This window comes from Acanthochromis polyacanthus, chromosome 11 (genome assembly GCF_021347895.1).
Source record: "Acanthochromis polyacanthus isolate Apoly-LR-REF ecotype Palm Island chromosome 11, KAUST_Apoly_ChrSc, whole genome shotgun sequence".
NCBI classification, from domain to species: Eukaryota; Metazoa; Chordata; class Actinopteri; family Pomacentridae; genus Acanthochromis; species Acanthochromis polyacanthus.
Genome location: NC_067123.1, coordinates 678578 through 701374, shown reverse-complemented (window position 1 = coordinate 701374; position 22797 = coordinate 678578). Strand labels below are relative to the sequence as shown.

The following is a 22797-nucleotide window of genomic DNA, read 5'->3' as shown; positions in this document are numbered from 1 at the left end:
GAGATACACACAGTTCTGTACTCCATCTGTTTCTATCCACAGGAGCATCCAGTGACAGTGAAACAATGCATAGACAAAGTTATGATCCACCTGTCTAGGGTTAACTAGGTGTAACCAAAAAACAGGTTATTATCTAAATTTAACATAGAACTCTGTCAAGCTAAATAATTCTCCTACAATTCTTAAAGCTCTTCTTGACAACAAGAGGTGCTTCCTACGCTGAATTGTTATGTTTGTCTAATCTAAATACTTCGCTGGCTGAATATCACTTCGAATATTTAAAAATTTTGTATAAAGTAACATTAACCCCATTTGAGCAAACAACTATCCTATGTTTTCTAATTTGGTGGAGAAACATTATTTAATAATCTTACAGTTATAATTGATGGAGAAATATTAACAAGAAAAAATAATAATAAATGCTACATATACTATGAAGCTGGTTTGACACAGCTGGGCTTCTTTCTGGTAGTCGGCTCGACAGAACCACAGTCAGAGTTCACGAGTATCACAAAGGTGGTTATCATCTTTCTTTGTCAACTCAGACTTATGACTTTCACTTCCAAACTCCATGTGGGTTTACTTTAATGCATCATGTGATTATTCTTCTGTAGAAATTTTTTTTTTTTTTAGCCTCAGATTGCTGCAGACAGTAATTCAGATTGCAGCCAATCACAGTGAGTATGTCCTTGTTTCATTTATGCATTGCAGATATAAATTAACCTAAAAACACTCAACAGTATACTGGGATAGTATTTGCTTTTCTGTAAACACCTATTTCTCCTTTTAATGGTTAGTATCCAATAAATAGTAATGAATTCTACTAAGCATCTGACCAGATATTTAACTTGTTCATTTCCTTTTTTTTAAAGTAATTTTTTGGGCCTTTTACGGCTTTATTTGGTAGGTGCAGTGGAGACGGACAGGACAGGAGGGAGAAGAATCGGTGGAAGACATGCAGCGAAGGGCCATGAGCTGGAACTGAATGCGGACCGCTGAGTCGGGGAAGCCCCTGTACATGAGTCGCCCGCTTAACCCGTTGAGATATTCGGGCTTGTTCATTTCTTAATCTGTCCTGACAGCCTCAGATTCTGCAGACAGACATTCAGATCCTAACTCATCACAGTGAGTACATCCTTGTTTCATTTATGCATTGCAGATATTAATGGACCTAAAAACACTCAACAGTATACTGAGATAATATTTGCTCGCCTGTAAACACCAGCTTGTTACTCATTTTAATTGTTAGTATCTAATAATTAGTAATGTATAATGAATTCTCCTAAGCATCTGACCAGTTATTTAACTTGTTCATTTTTTAATCTGTCCTGACAGACTCTCAGAGAAGACAGGAGGAGGAGAGTAAACTCCAGTGAAGTTGGGATTCTGTCAAAAGCCTTAATTGACTCTGTTTTGCAATTATTAAGCCTCTTCAACTGACCCGGGTTGGACACTGTTGTCTCTCCACTTTCATTTTGTGTCCAGTATTGTGCAAAATGTGGACACTTTGTTTAGTTTCTTATCCATCAGACAATAACATCTGATTGGTTCTAAGTCTGACCACAGGTACGAGAACAACTTTATTTGATTATTGCCACAGTTTGAACACATACTGCATGTCTACAATAGACTCTTCTGTATAAATAAATAATAATAAATAAGTATAAATATCCATGAAATACTGTTTACAGATTATAAAATATGTGTATTCCTTTGCCATCATTGTCCAAACACACATTAGTGTCATAGCGGCTGCTGTTGTATTTGTGGTATTTTTGTGTCTTTTTCTTTCTCCTTTATGTCTCCTGCTCAGTTTTCTGTTGTGGGTGTTTCATCCTCTGACTGCTGCTTTCTCACCTGCTCCTCCTCTAATATCAATCACCTGAAGCTGATCCATTAACCTCCTTCCACAGTAGAAACACACCGGTTCTCAGATCACTCTTCAACAGATTGTCTTTCTACTTCTTGTTGCCAAATTTTCCAGCTATTCCCAAGTTTGCTCTGCTTGTGTTTTCATGTTTTACGCATATTTCTCTCGATGAGGGCACTGGACAGCTCTTTTAGTGACACACTCCGTCACCATGGGTATGTGAAGGAGCATTACTACAGGTCCTTCCTTCCTGCTGGTATCAGATTTTATAATCAGCACTGCTCCCAACAGACCACACACACACACACACACACACACACACTCACTCACAGTTTGCAAACATTGTCATGTGCAAATGCAATCAAATGCAATTCATTGTCAATATCTTCTTAAATTTGTGTTTGGTATTCTTGTGTTCTTCAGTTTTTCCATATTTGTATTGTGTATATATAGTGCATATATCTTAATTCTTTAATTTATAGTTGTGTTTTCTTGATTTTTCCTACTGTCACTTCGCTGCTGCGGCATTGCAAATTTCCCCTTGTGGGACTAATAAAAGATATTTTATTTTATTCTATTCTATTAAATATAGATCCTTATCAAAAATTAGTTTCCATTTACTGGTTAACTTAACTCCTTTTGTATGATGTCCGTTGTTCCTGGTTTTTGCTGTTTATCTTCCTTAGTTGGATTTGTTGCCACACAGATGGATCACTTGTACATTACCCTTGACTTGCCTAATAAAGACCTTTGTTTTTGGTTTCCCATGTCCAGCTGTTCAGTCAAACTAAACACCAGGCTAAGCGCTGATTTCATGAACTCAAATTCACAATTCATGGGTTCTGAGAGCAGTTTTTTTTTAAAATATTGGTAACAGCACTCTGAGGAAACGATTTAGATATTAGAATACTGTTATCTCCACATGTTTGTCATGCAATTATTTTTTGTTTTTATTGACAGATAATCAGGGTATTAGTTCATGCAAGTTATCAGTAACCTGAATACATTAAATGTCATTGTGCAGAAAAAGTTTTAAATAAAATATAAATGAAAATACAATGTCCTGAACACTCGTATTCCCCAGTGTGCTAAATATTAGAATAACATAAGAGTTCATAAATCACACAGTGGGGAAGTTTGCAGCAGCAAATGATAAAAGGACAAATGTGTTAAGAACATCAATACAAAATGAAAATAAACCAAACACACATAAGTAATGATTCTTCTGTGTGTGGATATTTAGATGGATGTGCAGTTTTGTTTTATTGGGGGGGTATATAAGTTATAACTTATATACCTAAGTTATAACTTAGGTATAGGTTCTTTTGCTTGTAACATGACATTGTACAATTAAATTTAACATGTTTAATCCCACTGCACTGATACTGTAAAATTCAACATTATTGTTGTTATTTTTAAATTAATGAAGCATGAACTACTACAGAGCTCCCTGAATTCAAGTTAGTACATGTAATTTGTATGTGTAAGTTATAATTACATGTATGCATTGCAAATGGGTGTCAACATGTCATTACACTTTTTGAAGGTAGTCACCTTTAACAACTAACATTTCAAAAAGAACAAAACATACATCATACTACCATTGGAATGACTACTAATACTTATATCCCAATTTAAAGTACTGAAAAGCAAAAAACTATTTTGACATTACCCATACCATTTTGAGTAAGAATATCTCAGTAACTACAAATATAACCCTGCTGCTTTTTTGTACAGTGATAGACGACAGATAGAACTGTCTTGTAGAAAAATTTGGGGTCTCTGGTACCTGTCCCACCATGAGATTATTGCCACCAAAAATAGTCAATTAAAAATCTCGTCCAACTTTGGGAGCTCATATTTTCCAAACTGAGGTACTTGGAAAGCTCCAGTTTACTAAGTTATCACACAAGTTTGTGTAGAATGGAACCCAGGGGTGTTAGAACACTTCTGTGCAGTATTTCTACTACTTTTAAGGTCCCAAACCCCACTCGTGAGTAGGTATCTCTTAATTTGTAGCATTTTTAGCAAGCCCCCATGGCCTGCAGAGTGTAGGGAAACACCTGGGGATGTTTGTGGGGTACTAGCTACATGCAGAGGCCTTGTTTACCAACTCACAGCTCTCTGGTATGTCTAGAGGCTGAGAAATAACCACTTAAAGATGCAAAAAAAACGCTGGCGAGGCTTTTTATAGCCCAAATTCTGAAAATTTCAGAGCCCCACAACTCAGAAACTATTTCAGCTACAGGCCTACAATTTTGCATAGAAAGTACTTTTGTGACTATCTAATGGCATACAAATTTAGGACTAATTTGAAGATGGTGCAGCAACACCTCCAAGGAATATCTGGTCATTTCACCTGGAATGACCCCAGAGTAAAATAAAATGAATAAGTAAAAGCATTTTAAGAAACACACAGTTCTGAAAGGAGCTAAGCGTTAAACGTTACGTGGAACAAGTGCGTTTTCAGACGACATTTAGCAACTCATGAAAAACAATGTTTGCAAATGAATGAGTTTATATAAATCAGTAAATTAGGTTTCTTTTAATATTGCAATCAAACATGCTTCTCTTTAAAAAAAAAAAAAAAATCTGGACCTGGTATAATGTGTTGTACATGCACAAAAGAAAAACCCAAAACAAAACAAAACAAAACAAAACAAAAAACAGTGAGATCTGTCTTTTTTCTACTTCCACAAATTTCACAGTTGGTCTCACAAATGATTACAGGTTTGTCTAAAATGTCTGTTGACAGTTTTCCAGCATTAAATTGTGGGGGTTCAAAAAAGAGAGGAGGAACTTGTTGCTCAGCGGTGTAAGATCAGGTTTCCTTAACTTTCTTCGGAAATTTCTTCACTTCCTCATCTTTTGGGCTCATTTATTCAAAGAGCGTTTAAAGTCTTGTGACTTCTGGACACTGATTCTCTGAGTCTTTATGTGTTAAGGTTTCAGGAAAAAAGCAACTAACTCACTTCCCTAAAATCAGGAAACAAGCTTTGGACCAGCGACAGTTGAACTGGACTGGACTTCTGATCTGAAACAACATGAAGAAGTTGTTGTTGCTGCTGCTGCTCTGTGAAGTTTCTTCTGCAGGTCAGATCTGACTTTAATCTGTCAACGAGCTGATGGACTGTTGGTGCTACTCGCTGAGGGTTTAGTTTCACTTTCAATTCGGTTTACGAGCAGCTAAATCTCCATCTGACCACAGGTTTTCATTTACTCCTTCATAATGTTTAATCTGTTATTAGTTGTTTCAGTCCCATGTTATGAATGTAAAATGTGAAATAAATAAGACCAGCAGAATACAATATGACACGAGACACTTTAATCTCAAATGATTACATTTGTAACTCCAGAATATTTCTAATTATAACAGTAAAGTATTTACACTCTACTTTTCTCAAGTCAGAAAAAAATAATTACAAGTGAAAATTCTCCATACAAAATTCATTACATTAATCACAGATACAGAGAAGATCCCAATTAATGTTATTTCAATATTAAACATTATTATGTCCTTTGTGAGTGCCTCAGAAATGACCCATTTATTTTCTTTAAGTTAAGACATAAAAACTACAGAATTGATTTAAGTAATTTAACATATTTACTTTAGTGCAGTTGGAATTTCTAGTTGTATATTTTGTCCTTCTTTATATTTTGACCTCACAACAGATCAAAGGAAATCTAACACATGTACATTGTTTCTTATTTTACTTTTTGACAACAATCACGATCATGGAATGTAATAATACAACTCTGACAGTGGACATTTTCTGTAAATCCTCTAAATCTAAAAGTACATTCTGTTGCCAGCATGTCTGTAGTTACTTGAATAAAATGTGGATCTCAGGACTTTTACTTTTACATTGCTTTTAGTGGGAAAGGGAAAGTGTGGTCATGGCTGAAAGAAACTCCAATGAGTTCTGAAAACAAGTAGTAAACTTCAGTCTCCCATGTCTAAGTCACATTTTTTGCAGCCCTTTAAAGTCTAAACTTGTGTCTATACAGAGCTGTGGAAAAGTATTTATTCCTGATGTCTTCTATTTTTCCACATTTCTCACACTTAAATGTTCCACATCTTCAGACTAATATTTATATTTATTTAATATTAGACAGAGATAAAACACAAAATGTAGTTTATAAATGATGATTTTATTTAAAACCTGAATCTCCCCTGTGAAAAAGTAATTGCCCTCTAAACCTAATAACTGGTTGGGCCTTCCTTGGCAGCAACAACTGCAGTTAAATGTGTGTGATCGGTCTTTTATACATGGAGGAATTTTGACCCACTCTTCTCTACAACATAGTTTTAATTCAGCCACATTAGATGGCTTTTGCCCTTTTAAAGTCTTGTCACCGCATCTTAGTTGATTGGATTCAAGTCCAGACTTTGACTCGGCCACTCCAGAACCCTTATTTTGTTCTTTTTGAACCACTCAGACGTGGATTTGTTTGTGTGCTGTTGGTCATTTTCATGCTGTATGAACCATTTATACTTGAGCTTGAGGTCCTGAACTGATGGGTGGATATTCTTTTACTAATAGAAAGGAGAATTCATGGCTCCATCAGTTATGGCAAGTCGTCCAGGTCCTCAATCCATCATACTCCCACCACCTTTTTTTTTTTTTTGTCTGGATTTATTCTCATTGTTTAACTCCATGGAAGGGGTGTCAACACTTTATGAGACTAATGCATATTATAGTCTTGCAGCCAAATATTTTATTATTTAGTGCATGCGTGTGACCATCACCAGCCCTCCCTGAAAGCTAAGCCGAGATTCTTTATTACAATTCCCTGTTAAGAGCCAGGGAGGGCAGTGCTACACCTCAGTGGTGACGTGCAGGGGAACAAAGGGTGGACAGGACGAGACAGGACGGACAGGGACAGGGACTAGCAAGCGGTGCTATTACATCTGAAGAATATCAGGTGCTGTGTTATTCCTGACTATTAATTACCCATCAATAGGAAAAACAAACAAACACACACACAAGAAGGACAGGAAAAAACAAACAAATAAAGAAGATAAACAAATGAATAAATAACCAAATGGTACCGAACACCATAGTTGTGGGTGTTGGGCCCTCCAGCCAGCAGAAACTGGACTCCAGTGGCGGCACGCAGGCCAGGACCAAGGCCTGGGGCCAGATGGGCCAGAGCCACCCCCCCAGAGAGACCACCCAGCCCACACACCAGACCCCCCAGCCGCGGAGGGCCCCAGGCCCCTCCCAGAGGAGGGAGAGGGGCGAGGAGGAGCGGGCAGGGAGGAGAGGAGGGAAGAGTAGGGAAGAGCAGTCGGGACAGGGGAGCAACGGGTTGGATGGGGTGGGGTGGGGTGGCTGGGCGAGGGGTGGGGGTTGGCCTGGTGGGGGGGCGGGGGGTGTTGGGGGTGGGTTGTGGGTGGGCGGCATGGTGGGGGAGGGGGGTGGCGTGGGTGGGTGTCCCCCCCACCGTCCCACCCCCTGGTGGGACGGTGGGGGGGGCGGGGGTTTGGGGTCTGGGGGGCGGGGGGTCGGGTTGCGGGGGAGGATGGGGGGGCGGGTGGTCGTGGGGAAGTGGGGCTGTGGGCCGGTGGGGCGCCGTGGGGGTCCGCTATGGCCCGTTCTGCTGCGCGGGCCTTGGGGCTCTGGCTGTGTCGGGGGGGGTCGCTCCGGGCTCCTGGGCTGGGTCTCCGCTTGGTGGCTCCTGCGGGGGGGCTGGGTGGACCTCCTTGGGCTGGAGGGGACAGCTCCCTCCTTTTGGTGGAGGTTTTCATGTATGCCAGACCCACCACACCGGCACCTACCAAAACTCAATAGAGTGTGTTCCTCCGGTTGATGAGTCAGTGGAGGTTGCTGGGTTAGTGTCTGTGGATCTCACTCTGCTCTATCTATCCTTCTTGTGGCCTCCTGACATCTTCATGATTGATCCAGTTGGGACTTTGTCGTATTAGGTGTTTGTGAAGGGTTTCAGATTTGTAAATGGTTTTAAGGTGTGAATTAAAGAGTACAAACAAATAAAATACACCTTTTCTCTTAGAACACTGTCTATGCCTCACCTTTCTGTCTGTCCTGTGTTTGTTTTATGTTTCACTTGGGTGTGCACAGCCCTCAATGGCATAATGTAGGAAACAGCTTGAAATAAACATGATAGGTTAATTTGCCATGAGGGCCGGTGATGGTCACAGTCACAAAGAAGAAAAAAAATTGCACATGAAGCTTAAGCAATGACACCATGAGTGGTTGGTGTCATTTTTTAGCGGACTTGCAGACAAAAAAAAAAAAAAAGGGACAGGGGAGCAACGGAGGGACTGACCCACCCCAAACCCCAGGACCAGCCAGGCGCCCCAGAAGAGATCAGCCGCCGACACCCCCGAGGCCCCGGGAGAGGGTGCAGACCCAGCAGACTCAGAGCTCAAAGGGGGAGACGCTGAAGATACCCACCCCCAGGGAGAGGGGCCCGAGCCACCCCGACCCTGCAGAGCCAGAGAGCAACCCCGAGTACCATAGGGAAAGGACACCACCAGTGCATGCACACGGCCTTGAAGTCAATGGTGCTGTCAATCTTTGAGAGTTGATTGGTTAATAAACTGAAATAGAGCAGAGAAAAGTTAAACCATACGCGCAGACAGAACAGGTATCACAATTTTTTTTTATGAGGGCAGTGGCATACGCCCACATACAAGCAGAAGCTATAGATTAATATTTAATGAATTAATAAATGGAGACCATTTTCCTTTAAATGAGTCCAATTTTTTTTTCCGGATAGCAGATGTTCTCTCCAGTGAAATGTGTTCTGTGAGGAGGTTCAGCCAGTGGAAGATGTTGAGGGATTTCTTATCTTTCCGGTTAACTAAAATAGTTTTTTGGCAATGGCGATAGCTGCAAGTGTAGGTTGGATATGAATGTCTGGTAAGGATGTTAGCGTTAGGTCACCAATTAGGCAAATGTTCGGGGAATGTGGAATCCCACAGCCCAATATATCGGAGAGTTTCTGTGTGATTAATGCCCAGAATTGATAGACGGGTGTTCATAGCCAAAGAGCGTGAAAGTATGTGTCAGCCATGTTTTGGGTGCATTGAGTACATGTGTATGAGTGTGAGAAGCCCATTTTATATAATTTATATTGGGCTATATGTGTTCTATGAAGAACCTTAAATTGGATCAGTTGTAAGTTGGTGTTTTTTGTCATTTTAAATGTGTTTTCACAGATCTGGGTCCAAGAATCGGAGTCAAAGGATTTGGACAAGTCTTCTTCCCATTTGTGAGTTGGGAGGTGAATAGAGTCTGTCTTTGAAAGTAAACTATAAATTTTTGAGAGGTTCTTTTTGTTTCTTGGAGACAGTTTCATAATGTATTTGACAAATTCCGGTGGCTGTAAATCAGTTGGCTGTGAAGTAGACTGAAGCGATGGAATTCTACTTGTAAGCGTCTTCTTTACCTGTAGGTAATGGAGGAAGTTTCCATTTCTTATTTCAAATGTTTGGAATAAGTTTGTATATGTCCTAAATATGTTATCATCAAAAAGGTGATAGAGGTGGGTGACTCCTCTCTCTGCCCACGTCCTGAAATAAAGAGCTATTTTATTGTTTGCAAAATCAGGGTTGTGCCAGATTGGGGACAGTATGCTGGGTTTTAATTGGGAGCCTGTGACCTCCAACGTTTTCCACCAAGCAGACAAGGTGGAGGCGATCATTGGGTTCTTGAAGCAGGAGTGATGTTTAAGGGCAGAAGTGATAAAGGGCAGGTCAGAGATTTTGATCTGGTTACAATCTAACTGTTCTAGTTCCAGTCAGGAGTTATATTCTTCATGTGGGTGAATCCATTTGGTGAGATATTGTAGTTGGTTGGCTAAATAATAATACATGAAGTTGGGGGCTCTCAGTCCCCCTTCTGATTTATTCCTCTGGAGGGTGGTCAGACTTATTTTAGCCTTTTTGTTCTTAGAATTTACCCATGGCAGAGTCTAACGATTGAAACCACTTTGATGCTGGTTTAAACGGAATCATGGAAAAGAGGTAGTTGATTTTAGATAATATTTTCATTCTGACTGTAGCTATTCGTCTCAAAAGGGAGATGGGGAGGTTATTCCATCGCCTTAGATCTTCACAGACTTTGTCCAAAAGTGGGGTGTAGTTCAGGTGAACTAGCTCTGAGAGTTTGGAGGAAATATTTATGCCCAGATATCTGATGTTGCCAGTAGGAATAGAATAATTCGAGTTTTGGACTGTGGGATTCCATGAGTTTTCTGTTAAAGGTAATATGATTGATTTCGACCAGTTGATGGAGTAGTCTGAAAGACATGAGAAGGTTGTAATGAGGTTAAATACTTCCTTCACTGAGGTTTTCGGTTCTTGTAGGTAGAGTAAAATGTCATCTGCATATAGGTTAATTTTGTGTTCAGACTCCAAAGCACAGATACCTTTGATATCAGTGCTCTGACATACAGCTGTTGCTAATGGTTTGATAATGATTGCAAACAATAAAGGAGAGAGTGGGCATCCTTGTCTCGTTCCCCTTTGCAAACTGAAACTTTGTGAAGTGATCCCATCACTGGTGACTGTAGCCTTGGGTGAGTTGTACAGAGCCGATATCCACTGGATAAACGACTCTCCGAAGCCAAATTTGTGGAGCACAGCGTAGAGAAAAGACCAATTAACTTTGTCAAAGGCTGTCAGGAATCCATTCCAGCGCCTGCCTGGGTTTGCCTTCCTGTCTCTCTCTCTCTCTCTCCCGGCCGCTCGCCCACTGGAGGACAGCTGAGTGCGGCATGAGATTCAGATGAGGAGCAATCAGCCAACTCGGTGCACCTGCTTCCCTTCCTCTTCATAAAAGCCCTCTGCTTCCCTTAGTTGGTGCGGGAGCATCAGTTTTGACACTCCACATGCCATCCTCAACAACAACAACAACAACCACCCTCTGGATTACAACCGCTTGGACTTTTCTGCTTCCCCCTCCTGTTTGGACTTTCAAACCTTGGACTCAGTGGATTTTTGTTGTGGATTTATCCTTGCCTGTTCGCTCCCTCAATTGTTTGCTTTCGTCATTCAGTGAGTACCATTCATTAGCTCTGTGTTTCTGTTTTTTTCGTATAGTGTAGTTTGGTTTTGTGCAGCCCCCACAGTCCTGTCCTTAGTTTGTAATAGTTTTGATTTTGATTCAATAAAACCCCTTTTTGCCTCTAACACCCGCTGTCTATCTGTTGGTTTCTGCGCTTGGGTTCTCCCACCACTATTCGTAACAAAGGCTTTTTCTGCATCCAGTGACATAACGATAGCTTCTTTGTTGTGGTGTTGCGTCAAAGAGATTAGATTAAGAAGTCTTCTGATATTGTTGGTGGAGTGTCGGCCATTTATGAAACCCGTTTGATCATGGTGGATTATTGACGGGATAATTTTCTCCAACCTAGAGGCGAGTGCTTTTGAGATAATTTTGCTGTCAGTGTTGATTAGTGACAGAGGTTGATAGCTGGAGGGAAGTGTAGGATCTTTGTCTGGATTCAATAATAATTTCATTGCAGCTGTATTCATGTGCGAACTTATATAACCATTATTTTTAATCTCTGTCACTGTCCTGAAGAAAAGGGGTGCTAACATTGACCAGAAATGTTTAAGAAATTCAGCAGGGAAGCCATCAGGACCAGGTGCCTTGCCTGCTGGCACACTGTCTAATGCACACTGTAACTCTTTGATAGACAATGGAGCATCTAGTTTGTCTCTGTAATCTGATGTTAATTCAGGCAAGTTTAGATTGTCAAGAAAGTTATGAATATCTTCTTCGTTTGGGTTAACTGTTGATGAGCATAAACTTCGGTAATAATTATAGAAAGTCTAATTTCCTGGGGTGACTGAGTGTATTTTCCTGAGGGATCCTGAATTGCTGTTATGAAGGATTTTTCTTTATTGCGCTGGAGTTGGTTGGCAAGAAATTTTCCTGATTTATTTTTGTGTTCAAAATCATATCTCAGTTGTTGTAATAAGAACTCTGTTTTCTTTGATAAGATATTATCAAGTTGTAGTTTAACATTTTGTAGTTCAGACCATAATTGATCACTTGGATTTATTGCATAGTTCTCTGTAAGTTCTTTAATTTTTCCCTCAGTTTCCTACTGTAGTTGTTGATCCTTTTTTTTTCTTGTACGAGGAGTACGATATTATTTTGCTTCTGATTACGGCTTTTCCAGTTTCCCAAAGTAAAGATGGAGATACATCATTAGAATCACTGTTTTTTTTTTAGAAAGTCTGCCCACACTCACTTCTTATTATTCGATCAAATTCCTGGTCTTCGAGTAGAGAGATGTTTAGGCGCCAAGTCTGAGGAGGTTTAGGGATGGAATCTGTTTGCAGGCTGAGAGATATTGGTGCATGGTCGCTGATAATGATTGGGAGAATTTTAGTAGTAGCTTTGTGTGCGATAGAGTTATTTGAGAGGAAAAAGTCAATTCTTGAAAATGTTTGGTGTACCTGAGATAAAAAAGTATAGTCCCTCTTTGTTGGGTCTTTGAGTCTCCAGACATCTTCTAGTCCAAAATCTTTCATATAATCCTGCATGACTTTAGCCGATTGTCGTTGTTTTGCATGTATTGGACTATTAGATCGATCTAGTGACGGGTTTAATACTATGTTGAAGTCGCCACCGATAATGGTTGTTGAGTTAGCAGATAGGTCTGCTAAGTGGGAGAAAACCACGTGAAAGAAGGCTGGATCATCATTATTCGAGGCGTACAGATTTGAAATTGAATATAATTTATTAAAGATTGATGCCTGGATAATAATATATCTGCCCTCTGAGTCCGTTACTGTGCTATTTAAAGTGAATGGTACTCTCTTATGGATTAGAATGGAGGCCCCTATTTGTCTGCCGTTATAACAAGATGAAAAGATGATATTATAATTACAATCTCATAGAGATTTTTCTTCTGATTGTAGTAAATGCGTTTCTTGGAGGAGCAAAATATCTCCTTTTAATTTAGAGACATAGTCCATAATTTTAACTCTTTTTGTTTGTGACTGTATGCCATGAACATTCCAGGCTACAATATTTAACTTGAACATAAAGAAGTTCAGTCATTGAATAAGTAGCAATATAGAATATCGTCTGTGTGTGTCCTTGTGAGCTGTTTGTTGCTGTCTGTGAGCTGTGGGTGTTGGAGAGAGATGTACATAGCAAGTCAGGATCTATATATGCATTATATAATAGCACAACATTGCCAGAAAAACTATCAACAAACACGTTATAAAACATACAAGCACAATAAACATGGGGGGGTACATAGGGTGTGAGTGAAAGTGAGGAGGGTGAGTGTGTGAGAGGGGGAGAGGGGTAAAGGGAAACATATAGAGAGGGAGAGACAGAAAAGTAGGAGGAGGGGGTTCTCCAGTGGGAAGTGTAGATAAGGAGAGTGACACATTTACATTTGTGTGATTTTGATTTTTTTTTTTTGTTGATTATGTTTTCTAAACTAAATTACTAAGTGGTATACTAAGTATTTAAGATTTTTTATTATTGTTATTAGAAGAGCCAGGGGGTAATGGAAGATTCTCGAAATAGCTGCCCATCTACGTATAGTTTGTCCACAACTAGTGCAGGAAATGGTAAAATGGTTGTATTTATATAGCGCTTTTATCCAAAGTGCTTTACATGATGATATGTCACATTTACCCATTCACACACACATTCACACACTGATGGCGGAAGTTGCCATGCAAGGTGCTAACCACAACCCATCAGGAGCAATTAGGGGTTTGGTGTCTTGCTCAGTGACACCTCGACATGAGCACAACGGGCTGAGGATCGAACCGGCAACCTTCCAGTTACAAGATGGCCACTCTACCCACTGAGCCATGCCGTCCCATGGCATGGCTCCGTTTACCTTTCTGCCTGTGTTCTTTCATGATGGGGTATACTCCCACCACCATGTTTCACTGTTGGTATCATTTTCATCTGTCAAATGCAATATTGGCTTCATACCAGAGGTAATGGACTCATGTCTTCCAAAAAGTTCCACATTTGACTCATCAGTCCACAGGATGTTATCCCAAAAGTGTTGGTGTTAACTGAGATAATTTTTTGTAAATACCAGACCAACCTTTCTGTTCTTTTTGGTCAGTAGTGGTTTGATCTTTGTAACTCTCCCATGGATGTGATTTTCTCCCTAACTGAGATCTGTAGATCTTTTGATGTTCATCTGGGTCATTTTGTGACTCCTGGATTAGATATCAACACGCTCTTGGAGAACTGTTGGTAGGCCAGCTACTCCTGGGAAAGTTCACCACTGTTCTGTTTCTGTGCATAAATACTCTCACTTTGGTTCTCTGGAGTCCCAGAGCCTCAGCAATGGCTTTGTAATTATTTCCAGAATGATAAATGTCAGTGACTTTGTTTCACATCTGTTCTTCAGTCTCTTTAGAACGTGGCTTCATGTGCTGCTTTTTGAGCCCCATTAGTTACTTCACAATACCAGACAGGTTCTATTTAGTGATGCTTAGATTCAACAAGTCTGGCAGAAATCATAAGTAGGTGTGGATGATAAAACTAAACAACTGCCTGAGGGCAAATACTTTTTCACAGCACTGTATGCAGATTATACACTTTTAACCTCCTAGGACCAGGAGTCTACACATATGTTATGTCATTTTTTTTTCAACAAGAGGATATTGTTCATAATAATAAAAATAACTAGAAGAAATCTAAAATGGTGTGTGTGTGTGTGTGTGTGTGTGTGTGTGTGTGTGTGTGTGTGTGTGTGTGTGTGTGTGTGTGTGTGTGTGTGTGTGTGTGTGTGTGTGTGTGTGTGTGTGTGTGTGTGTGTGTGTGTGTGTGTGTGTGTGTGTGTGTGTGTGTGTGTGTGTGTTTTAGGTCTTAAAGTGCAATTTCTTTTCGTACAGTCACAGCCCAAATACTAAAGTCACAGCCCAAATACTAAACACATAGGGAATACCATACTAACCCTTAAAACTGAGTCGTCCCATAAAAATGCATAATACCTTTTGAGTATTGGGTCATTTCAGTGATCCACTAATGAAAGTCGTGCTTTTTATTCAAAGACACAGTTTTTGTTGCCATGCTTTGTGTCTATATAAAGCAGAACATTTGAACGTTCTTGAGAGACAGAAATGACTAAAATGAGAAACCTGTTGAGTGAGTTCATTTTAGAGAGCGAAGACAGGCAACTTCTCTCAGTTGAGGTTGTTTATACTGCATCAAGTAGCTTGATCAAGGACCATTACTGTTCAGAGGACTAGAGTTAAACAGAGGTGCTAACCTGAAGGTGTCTTCCCAGTAATGGCTGAAAATCACAGTGTACAGAGTGTATTTGTGAAAATGTGCAACAATCTCATTGGTCAAAAACTGTTGGAGAAGGGCTGTGGTTTAGACTTACTCTCTCTCACTGGTGGACAGGCTGGTCTATAGCCTCTCACCATATGATCCTCCAATCCATCAGTTCCAGGTACGGAAAGAGAAACCCTCTCTATTATGAATGACGTGTATATTTGTGTCTTTAGGTCTTCATGATTAACCATGGTCCATTATCACAGTCATATGCATTAGCTATCGTCTACTTTCTCAGTCTTGTGGTATCATTATTTTAATGTGGGTGACTGTGTGTCTCCGGTCTCAAGTATTTTTTTATCAGTTTTATGTTCTTCACATGATGTTATGTCTTAAGGTGGCCTTGATTATTGAGTATGTGTGTGTAAGTGTGCAGTGAGCGTGCATGGGTTTGTGTGTCTGCAGTGCATTTTTGCGCATCTGATGTGTCTTGACTGTAAGTGGATGTACTTGCTCTCTGTTTGACCTGGTACTATTCATCTTTGTTACTGTTCAGTGGAGCAGCTGCTTGAGAACCTCTCATTCATTCACAGGTCAACACAACTTTTTATGTAGCACATAATGCAGTGTGTATATCACTATTAAGTATGTTGAATAGAAATAATTTTTAAAAAATCCTAACAGTTGTTTTGTGTCTTTGTGGTGATAATGTATCTCTGCAGTGGTTTTGTGTCAAACTCATCTGTTTTCCCGACTCTTTTTCAACTCTCTGAGGTTGTTGAGCAGCTCGTGATATTCTGGTGTGTTGGTAGAGAAAAGTTTTCCTTCATTCAACCAACTGTTGAGTCTTTCTTTTCCCTGCCGGTCGATCACTCCCATCTCAGAGTATTTTTCCACCAGCAGTTTGTCTCCGATGTGATGGTAATGCCGAGTTGCCTCTTTGGAGATCACGTCACGTCTTCTGCCTCGCGGGGGGAGTCCTGAACCAAACAAATTTAGAGATCACACACAGAATATTTCATTAATTTAACATCGGAGTAATGAGAAAACCTTGACTTTCTGTCACGGAGACAGAACAGGACTGGTGTTGAGGAGTGTTGATCCATTAAATACAGAAATATGTTCACTGTCTGAACCACTGTTCTTTAAACATCTCCACAATGACAACACTTAGCAGCCTGAAACCATCGAAACAGAATCTTCTGATTTTCTACTTTCAGATAGTCCTCTGTTTCATCTTTGATGTTTGGTCCTTCAGGAAAATCAACCAACGCTGAGCTTAGAATCAGGATATTTCACCAGACGGTTCTGTCCTGGCTGGTTGGAATAACTGTCATTCATCTGCAGGACTGTACAAAGTGTTGACCCAGCTGGATGTTTTCTTCTTTTATTGCTTTTCAACACTGAATCATTCATAGTAAAACTGATTTCTACAAAGTTAGAGTTAGAAATAAAACATAAAATAACTGGTTGACAAGTATGAACCCTCTTTGAAGAGACTCTAACTGAACTCATAGCAGGCAGTTGGTTCTAGAAGTCAATAGTTATTAATGGATGATCTGTGGTCAGTGATTGGAGGATAAAGACTCCTGGGTCATTCCAGGTGAAATGACCAGATATTCCTTGGGGTGTTGCTGCACCATTTTCAAATTAGGCCTAAATTTGTATGCCATTAGATAGTCACAAAAGTACAGCCATGGCCATAAGTTTGGACACAAGTACCATGACGCTTGTGAATCTTAGAAAATACCACAAAATTGTCACTTACAATACAGTACACAACTCCTGAGGACTATATTAAGTTTCATATTTAAAAAAAAACATCAAAAGAGTTTGGTGTCATTTTGTTATTCTTACCAAATTCGGTTGTGAAAGTACTGCATTTTTTTTATTTTCTTCTATTATGTTTTGGGAACAAAGTTGTTCCAATTGTTGGAATTTATTGATAATATTATATCCCTTGTTGATTTGTTGACTAATTAAACTGGTGCTGTCAAAAAATATTAATTGTGTTCTGTAATAGACATCAAAACAGACATAGTAAGTCATGCTGTGTCCAAACTTATGGCCATGGCTGTACTTTCTATGCAAAATTGTAGGCCTGTAGCTGAAATAGTTTCTGAGTTGTGGGGCTCTGAAATTCTCAGAATTTGGGCTATAAAAAGCCTCGCCAGCGTTTTTTTTGCAACTTTAAGTGGTTATTTCTCAGCCTCTAGATATACCAGAGAGCTGTGAGTTGGTAAACAAGGCCTCTGCATGTAGCTAGTGCCACACAAACATCCCCAGGTGTTTCCCTACACTCTGCAGGCCATGGGGGCTTGCTAAAAATGCTACAAATTAAGAGATACCTACTCACGAGTGGGGTTTGGGACCTTAAAAGTAGTAGAAATACTGCACAGAAGTGTTCTAACACCCCTGGGTTCCATTCTACACAAACTTGTGTGATAACTTAGCAAACTGGCGCTTTCTAGGTACCTCAGTTTGGAAAATATGAGCTCCCAAAGTTGGACGAGATTTTTAATTGGCTATTTTTGGTGGCAAAAATCTCAGTGTGGGACAGGTCCCAGAGACCCCAAATTTTTCTGCTAGACAGTTCCATCTGTCTTCTACCACTGTACAAAAAAAGCAGCAGGGTTATAGTTGTAGTTACTGAAATATTCTTACTCAAAATGGCATGGGTAATGTCAAAATAGTTTTTTGCTTTTCAGTACTTTAAATTGGGATACAAGTATTAGTAGTCATTCCAATGGTAGTATTATGTATGTTTAGTTCTTTTTGAAATGTTAGTTCTTAAAGGTGACTCCCTTCAAAAAGTGTAATGGTATAACTTAGGTATACCTAAGTTATAACTTGGGTATAGGTTCTTTTGCTTGTAACATGACTTTGTATAATTAAATTTAACATGTTTAATCCCACTGCACTGATAGTGTAAAATTCAACATTATTGTTGTTATTTTTAAATTAATGAAGCATGAACTACTACAGAGCTCCCTGAATTCAAGTTAGTGCATGTAATTTGTATGTGTATGTTATAATTACATGTATGCATTGCAAATGGATGTCAACATGTCATTACACTTTTTGAAGGTAGTCACCTTTAACAACTAACATTTCAACAAGAACAAAACATACATAATACTACCATTGGAATGACTACTAATACTTGTATCCCAATTTAAAGTACTGAAAAGCAAAAGACAATTTTGACATCACCCATGTCATTCCATTCTGGAACTCTGATGGAATCACTGATTTACATTTGATCTTTATAATTAACTGACGTTACATTGAGGAGATCCTTTCTCACTTTGACATGAAAGAGTCTTTTGTACATTCTTGTTAGAAAAGCCAAATTAAGTTGATCCTGATTGGATGTTGAAAAGCTCTAAAGGAGGAAACCTCCAGGAGGATGAAGACTTTGCTAGATGCTGAGCAGCCTTTCTTCTGATTATTTCTACTTTGATATGAAACGGTTTCCATGGTGACAAACGAGCCAGACATTTCTGTACCTGCATGCCTGATCAGTCTCTGGGAAATCTCTGGATTGGACGCCATCAGTGACATCTTCATCCCTTTGACCACATCTCCTCGAACAAACTTCTCAGCCAACGTCTGCCTGCGAGGTAGAACAACAGGACCTCAGTTCCCTGAAGGGATCAGCTCGTACTTGAGGACAGGGACTCTCACCTGATCAAGTGAGCATCGTCTCCGTTGCCGGTGGTCAGGGCAAGCTGGTGATGTGGAGTGAGAACCTCTCTGCAGAGCCCGTGGGTTCCTTTGCCATCCATCATCTCATAGAGTTTGGGATTCTTCTGCTGGAGTTCCTGTCTGGCGATGGCGTCCAGGTCCTGCAGCATCTGTGAGGCCCTTTGGAAGGTGTTGATGGGCGGGATGTGGTCAGCATTCACCGGAGAGCGGTTGTTGTTGTTGTTGTCCCGTCTGACGTTGGTAGATCCGTTCTCCTTCCTCAAAATTTTATACTTCGGAGGAGAAACGCATTCAGAGTGAGCTTTCATTAATTCCAGTCAAACCTAAACTGTCACTTCTTTTTAGAACACTGTAAGAAACAGACATCACCTTCCAGCAGCTGTGGCTGAAACAACGCTGTGGATCAATAAAGTATTTCTATTCTTCTATAATCATGAACGCTGTTTTACATAGACATGCAAATTCAACCTGTTTTATGAAATACTGTAAAAAAATTGTTAAAATTAAAGTACTACAGACTAAAACACGAGTTGAACTCGGTGTGTTTTTATATTTTATGAAGTTTTTGGTGGAGTGTTTTGAGGAGAACTTACTCATTGTACGTCCCAACCATTCCCAGCTTGTAAGTTTTGATCACAGATGCATCGTTCTCAGTTAATCGTCCTGTCGCGTCATGTTCAGGTGCTCTTTATACCGGTCTTTGGCCTCCTTTCGGGTCTTCTGCAGCCTCCAATGATTAAGTATTTTCCAGATGAAGTGTTATGATGATTCGTATCCTCTCTGCAGCTTCAGGACCGGAGCGTATCGGTCCACATCAATTAGAAGCTGAGAAGAACAACCAGAGATCATTTCACCATGTAGGATTTTAAACATGGCCTCAGATTGCTGCGACACAGCAGACCATCAAATATTCTGTACAGTGAACAGTGATTGTGAGGAGTTTATGGAACATCGGAAACTGTAGCATCTACTGATGACTGTGAGGTGTATAGGGAATATCTGGAAACTACAGCAGTTTGTATGATTAACGGCATTTAAGACTAAAGAATTCTTCTCATTTCTATTTCATGACTCCATAGAGTTGCAGGACTTTAGATTGGAGTGGAAATGAGCCCACAGTTAGTGGGAAAAGAGCCCACAGTGAGTGGAAATGAGCTGCAGTTCAGAGGTTGAACACAGCTGATGTGATTTTGTGCTTTTCTTTGGTCGAACACTGAAACTTACCGTCTGTCTGACTTGGTTGCGAAGGATCGCCGCCTCTTCTCTGGTATTGGGGTTTGTGCTGGTTGCCTGGGCAACGGCGTGATACAGGCAGTTGTGACCCTCAGAGTACACTGGCTCAACGGAACCATCCGGCCGCACAATCTCAAAATGTCCGGTGGATGGACTCTGTTGTCCACGGACCCGTTTGGTCATCTTTGAGAAAAATCCCTCTGATCTGGAAAACACGAAGCACAGATGTTGAGAAGGTTGAAGATCCTGAGATTATTTCAACAACAAAGTAACCGAGTATATTTACTGGAGTACTCTTCATCATCATCATCACCAAAATCATCATAATCATCTCATCATCATCACCATCACCATCATTATCATCATCACCATCATCACCACCACACCACCATCATCGTTTTCCTGCAGTAATCAAGTGTTTTTTTCCTCTGCTCTGTATTTTTTCTCCAGTACTGGAGTATTTCTGTTCTGTTGTTTCCTCCATGGCCACACTGGGAGAGGTTCACTCACCTCTGGGGGTTTTCCGGCTCCTTCCTCAGCTGCAGGACGATGTCTCCAGCTGACTCGTCCATCCCCGGATAGTAATCCTGGGAGAGTTTCTTCCCATCTTTGTCCACCACGATCAGCTTGATGCCTTTGCCCTCAGGGCTTCACTCTGGGTGAGGACGTGGATGTCCACCGCTGTGGCTGGACGGTTAATGTCGCAGATATCGTCGACATAACTTCAAGTCCCTTTTCTCTTCTTCGGGCAGGTCCTGGCAGCGACTCTGCAAGGTTTGTCTCACCTGGTGCTTGTACACCTGGTTGGTGAAGAAGCTCTGGGTGTCGGTCCTGCCGAGAAGGTTGCTGACGGCGCTGCCGCGACAAAGGTCACTTTAGCCATGCAGGCTTTGTTCATGAGGGCGGTCATGTGTCTGGAACAGGCACTGATGAATTCACTGGAAACACTCTCTGCGATGGCTTCGAGAAGCTCCTCTTTTAAGCGCTTTACGTTTGGCAGCTTGTGCCGTCCGTCGGTCGTACTTCTCTTGTGTCAATGGCTTCATGCTTTCCAAAAACCTAGGGACGAAGGTATCATTGATGACCTTCTCTGTGGGGTACGACTGCAGTATTTGTACTGACATTGTAACATATTTAGCAATTTCCAAACCCTTCATCACATATTGCATTCTCCCAGCAGTCTTCTTGCTCTGTATGTGCTGCGTTACAGTACCGCACACCTCTGAAAGTGTGTTGAGAGCCTTTGTGACTGTGGTGCAGTCCATCAGCAGGTCAGGAATAACGCTGCTGGTCAACATGTTCACTGACTGACGCATAGATTCCTCACAATCCTCAACAATTCTGTAGTCTGTCATCCCATTTTCCATGGCGTCTTTGGCACTCCGGAGCAAACAAGATCCTTCAGGGCGTGTCCAGGCTGCTGTTGGATTTAATCAGGGAAGTCGTCTTTTCTTGAAATGATCATGGAGAGCGTTTTGGAACACAGCGTTCAGTCCCTTGTCAATAGCATAGCCCACAGCAGTCATGCATCCCTGCTTCCCCAGCTCCTGAACGGCATACTTGCCTGCATTTGTCAAACAATGTTTCACCGTGAAGGAGCTGCACTTTGCACCAGCCATCAGACCCTTGGCACCACTACGCACCGCACTCGCAGCGTTCCTGAGTCGGCTGAGTCCACCGAAGACCAGCGACACCCCGATGCTGATGGCTTTGGCGATGGCCCACTCGGCCCAGTCGAAGGTTCCCTGTATCATGCCTTTGATCCCTTGAATCATGTCGGACACACCCTCGCTGATCAGTCCAAGTCCAAACTGGCTGGCGATGCCACCGGAAAGAGCACAAACAAGAACGCCTGCTGCCACCTGAAACACGCCCAGAAGGAAACATGCGAGCGCATCATAGGAGAACTCTGGCTTCTTTTTGACCTCGAACACGATGCCAAGGCCGTACTCATAGAGGACCAACAGCTCGTGAGTTGTGATGGGATCCTTGTTTTTTGAAAGCTTGTACACACTAGTCTCCTCAGCAACTGCCTCCTTTTTGTTGCTTTCAAGCTTTTCCAGAACTGCCACTGCATTTTCAATGTATCCCTTCCAGGCTTTGAAGATATTCATCCTGGCGGTCATTTGTGCCTGCAGATTGCTGTTTTTGTGGTGCGGCTCAAAGTCCTGATCACTGACAGGTTGCAGAACATCATAGTGTTGGTAGATTCTGACAGAAAGACATCCACCGCAGTCTTGGCCTCCTCCAGTAATCTCTTAGCCTCAGCTTTGTAGTCTTTCTTTGTGAGGTTCATGGTGATGTACGCTTGGTTATAAAGAGCCACAGCGCTGTAGAAAGGGTCACACTTTGCAGCACTCTTCCAGTATGCTATCGCTCCGTAGTCACATTGGTGTTTGTCAATGCAGTACAAGTCGGTTCTGCTTTTTGCCTGTCGAATGTAGTCATAGAAGTTGTTGCTTCTGCCATGCAGGATGTCATTTGCAGTTTCCTCCAAGTGTCTGTTGAGGTTTTTGCTCAGTATGTCGATGTCTTCATGCTGGCTGATGTGCCTTCATGGAAGATGAGCCACAAAGCCCACGACTCTTTTAGAGCGTTCAGTGCAGTCTGATAGTCAAACTTCAAGCAGTGGCTCTTAAAGCACTTGGGAATGTCCTTCGCTTTTATTTGTGTGAGGTCTCGCCTTTCATCGTGTGTGAAATTTTTGTCAAAGTCAGCAAGGAACTCACAAAACCTAGA

At 41.1% G+C, this 22797-nt stretch overlaps 2 protein-coding genes across 3 annotated transcripts in view; one reads left to right on the top strand and one right to left on the bottom strand.

Annotated features, from left to right (window-relative positions):
* LOC110970679 (major histocompatibility complex class I-related gene protein-like) overlaps window positions 1–3083 on the top strand; it is a 163681-nt gene extending 160598 nt beyond the window's left edge. Inside the window, exons 8-9 of one of the 2 annotated variants that reach the window (XM_051955034.1) lie at window positions 1083–1125; window positions 1344–3083. In XM_051955034.1, coding sequence (XP_051810994.1) covers window positions 1083–1125; window positions 1344–1440 — 140 coding nt within the window. In that variant the 3' untranslated portion in view covers window positions 1441–3083. Of the gene's footprint in view, window positions 1–1082; window positions 1126–1335 lie in introns of both variants that reach the window. The other variant, XM_051955035.1, reaches the window with a different exon arrangement.
* Window positions 3084–14764: 11681 nt separating this feature from the next.
* LOC127536072 (uncharacterized) lies at window positions 14765–19133 on the bottom strand. The gene is made up of 3 exons (XM_051955485.1): window positions 18805–19133; window positions 18627–18733; window positions 14765–16097 (listed from the first exon to the last, which is right to left on the bottom strand). The coding sequence occupies exons 1-3, from the start codon at window positions 19131–19133 to the stop codon at window positions 15856–15858; spliced, it is 678 nt and encodes a 225-aa protein (XP_051811445.1). The 3' UTR covers window positions 14765–15855.
* Window positions 19134–22797: the final 3664 nt, after the last annotated feature.

Excerpts from the sequence above, each read along its gene's own strand:
- LOC127536072 (XM_051955485.1), bottom strand. The coding sequence starts at position 19,133 with ATGAAAGCTCACTCTGAATGCGTTTCTCCTCCGAAGTATAAAATTTTG. Across the intron at positions 18,734-18,804 it reads GACGATGCTCACTTGATCAG|GCAGACGTTGGCTGAGAAGT; the intron begins GTGAGAGTCCCT and ends TCTACCTCGCAG. Across the intron at positions 16,098-18,626 it reads GAGACTGATCAGGCATGCAG|GACTCCCCCCGCGAGGCAGA; the intron begins GTACAGAAATGT and ends TGTTTGGTTCAG.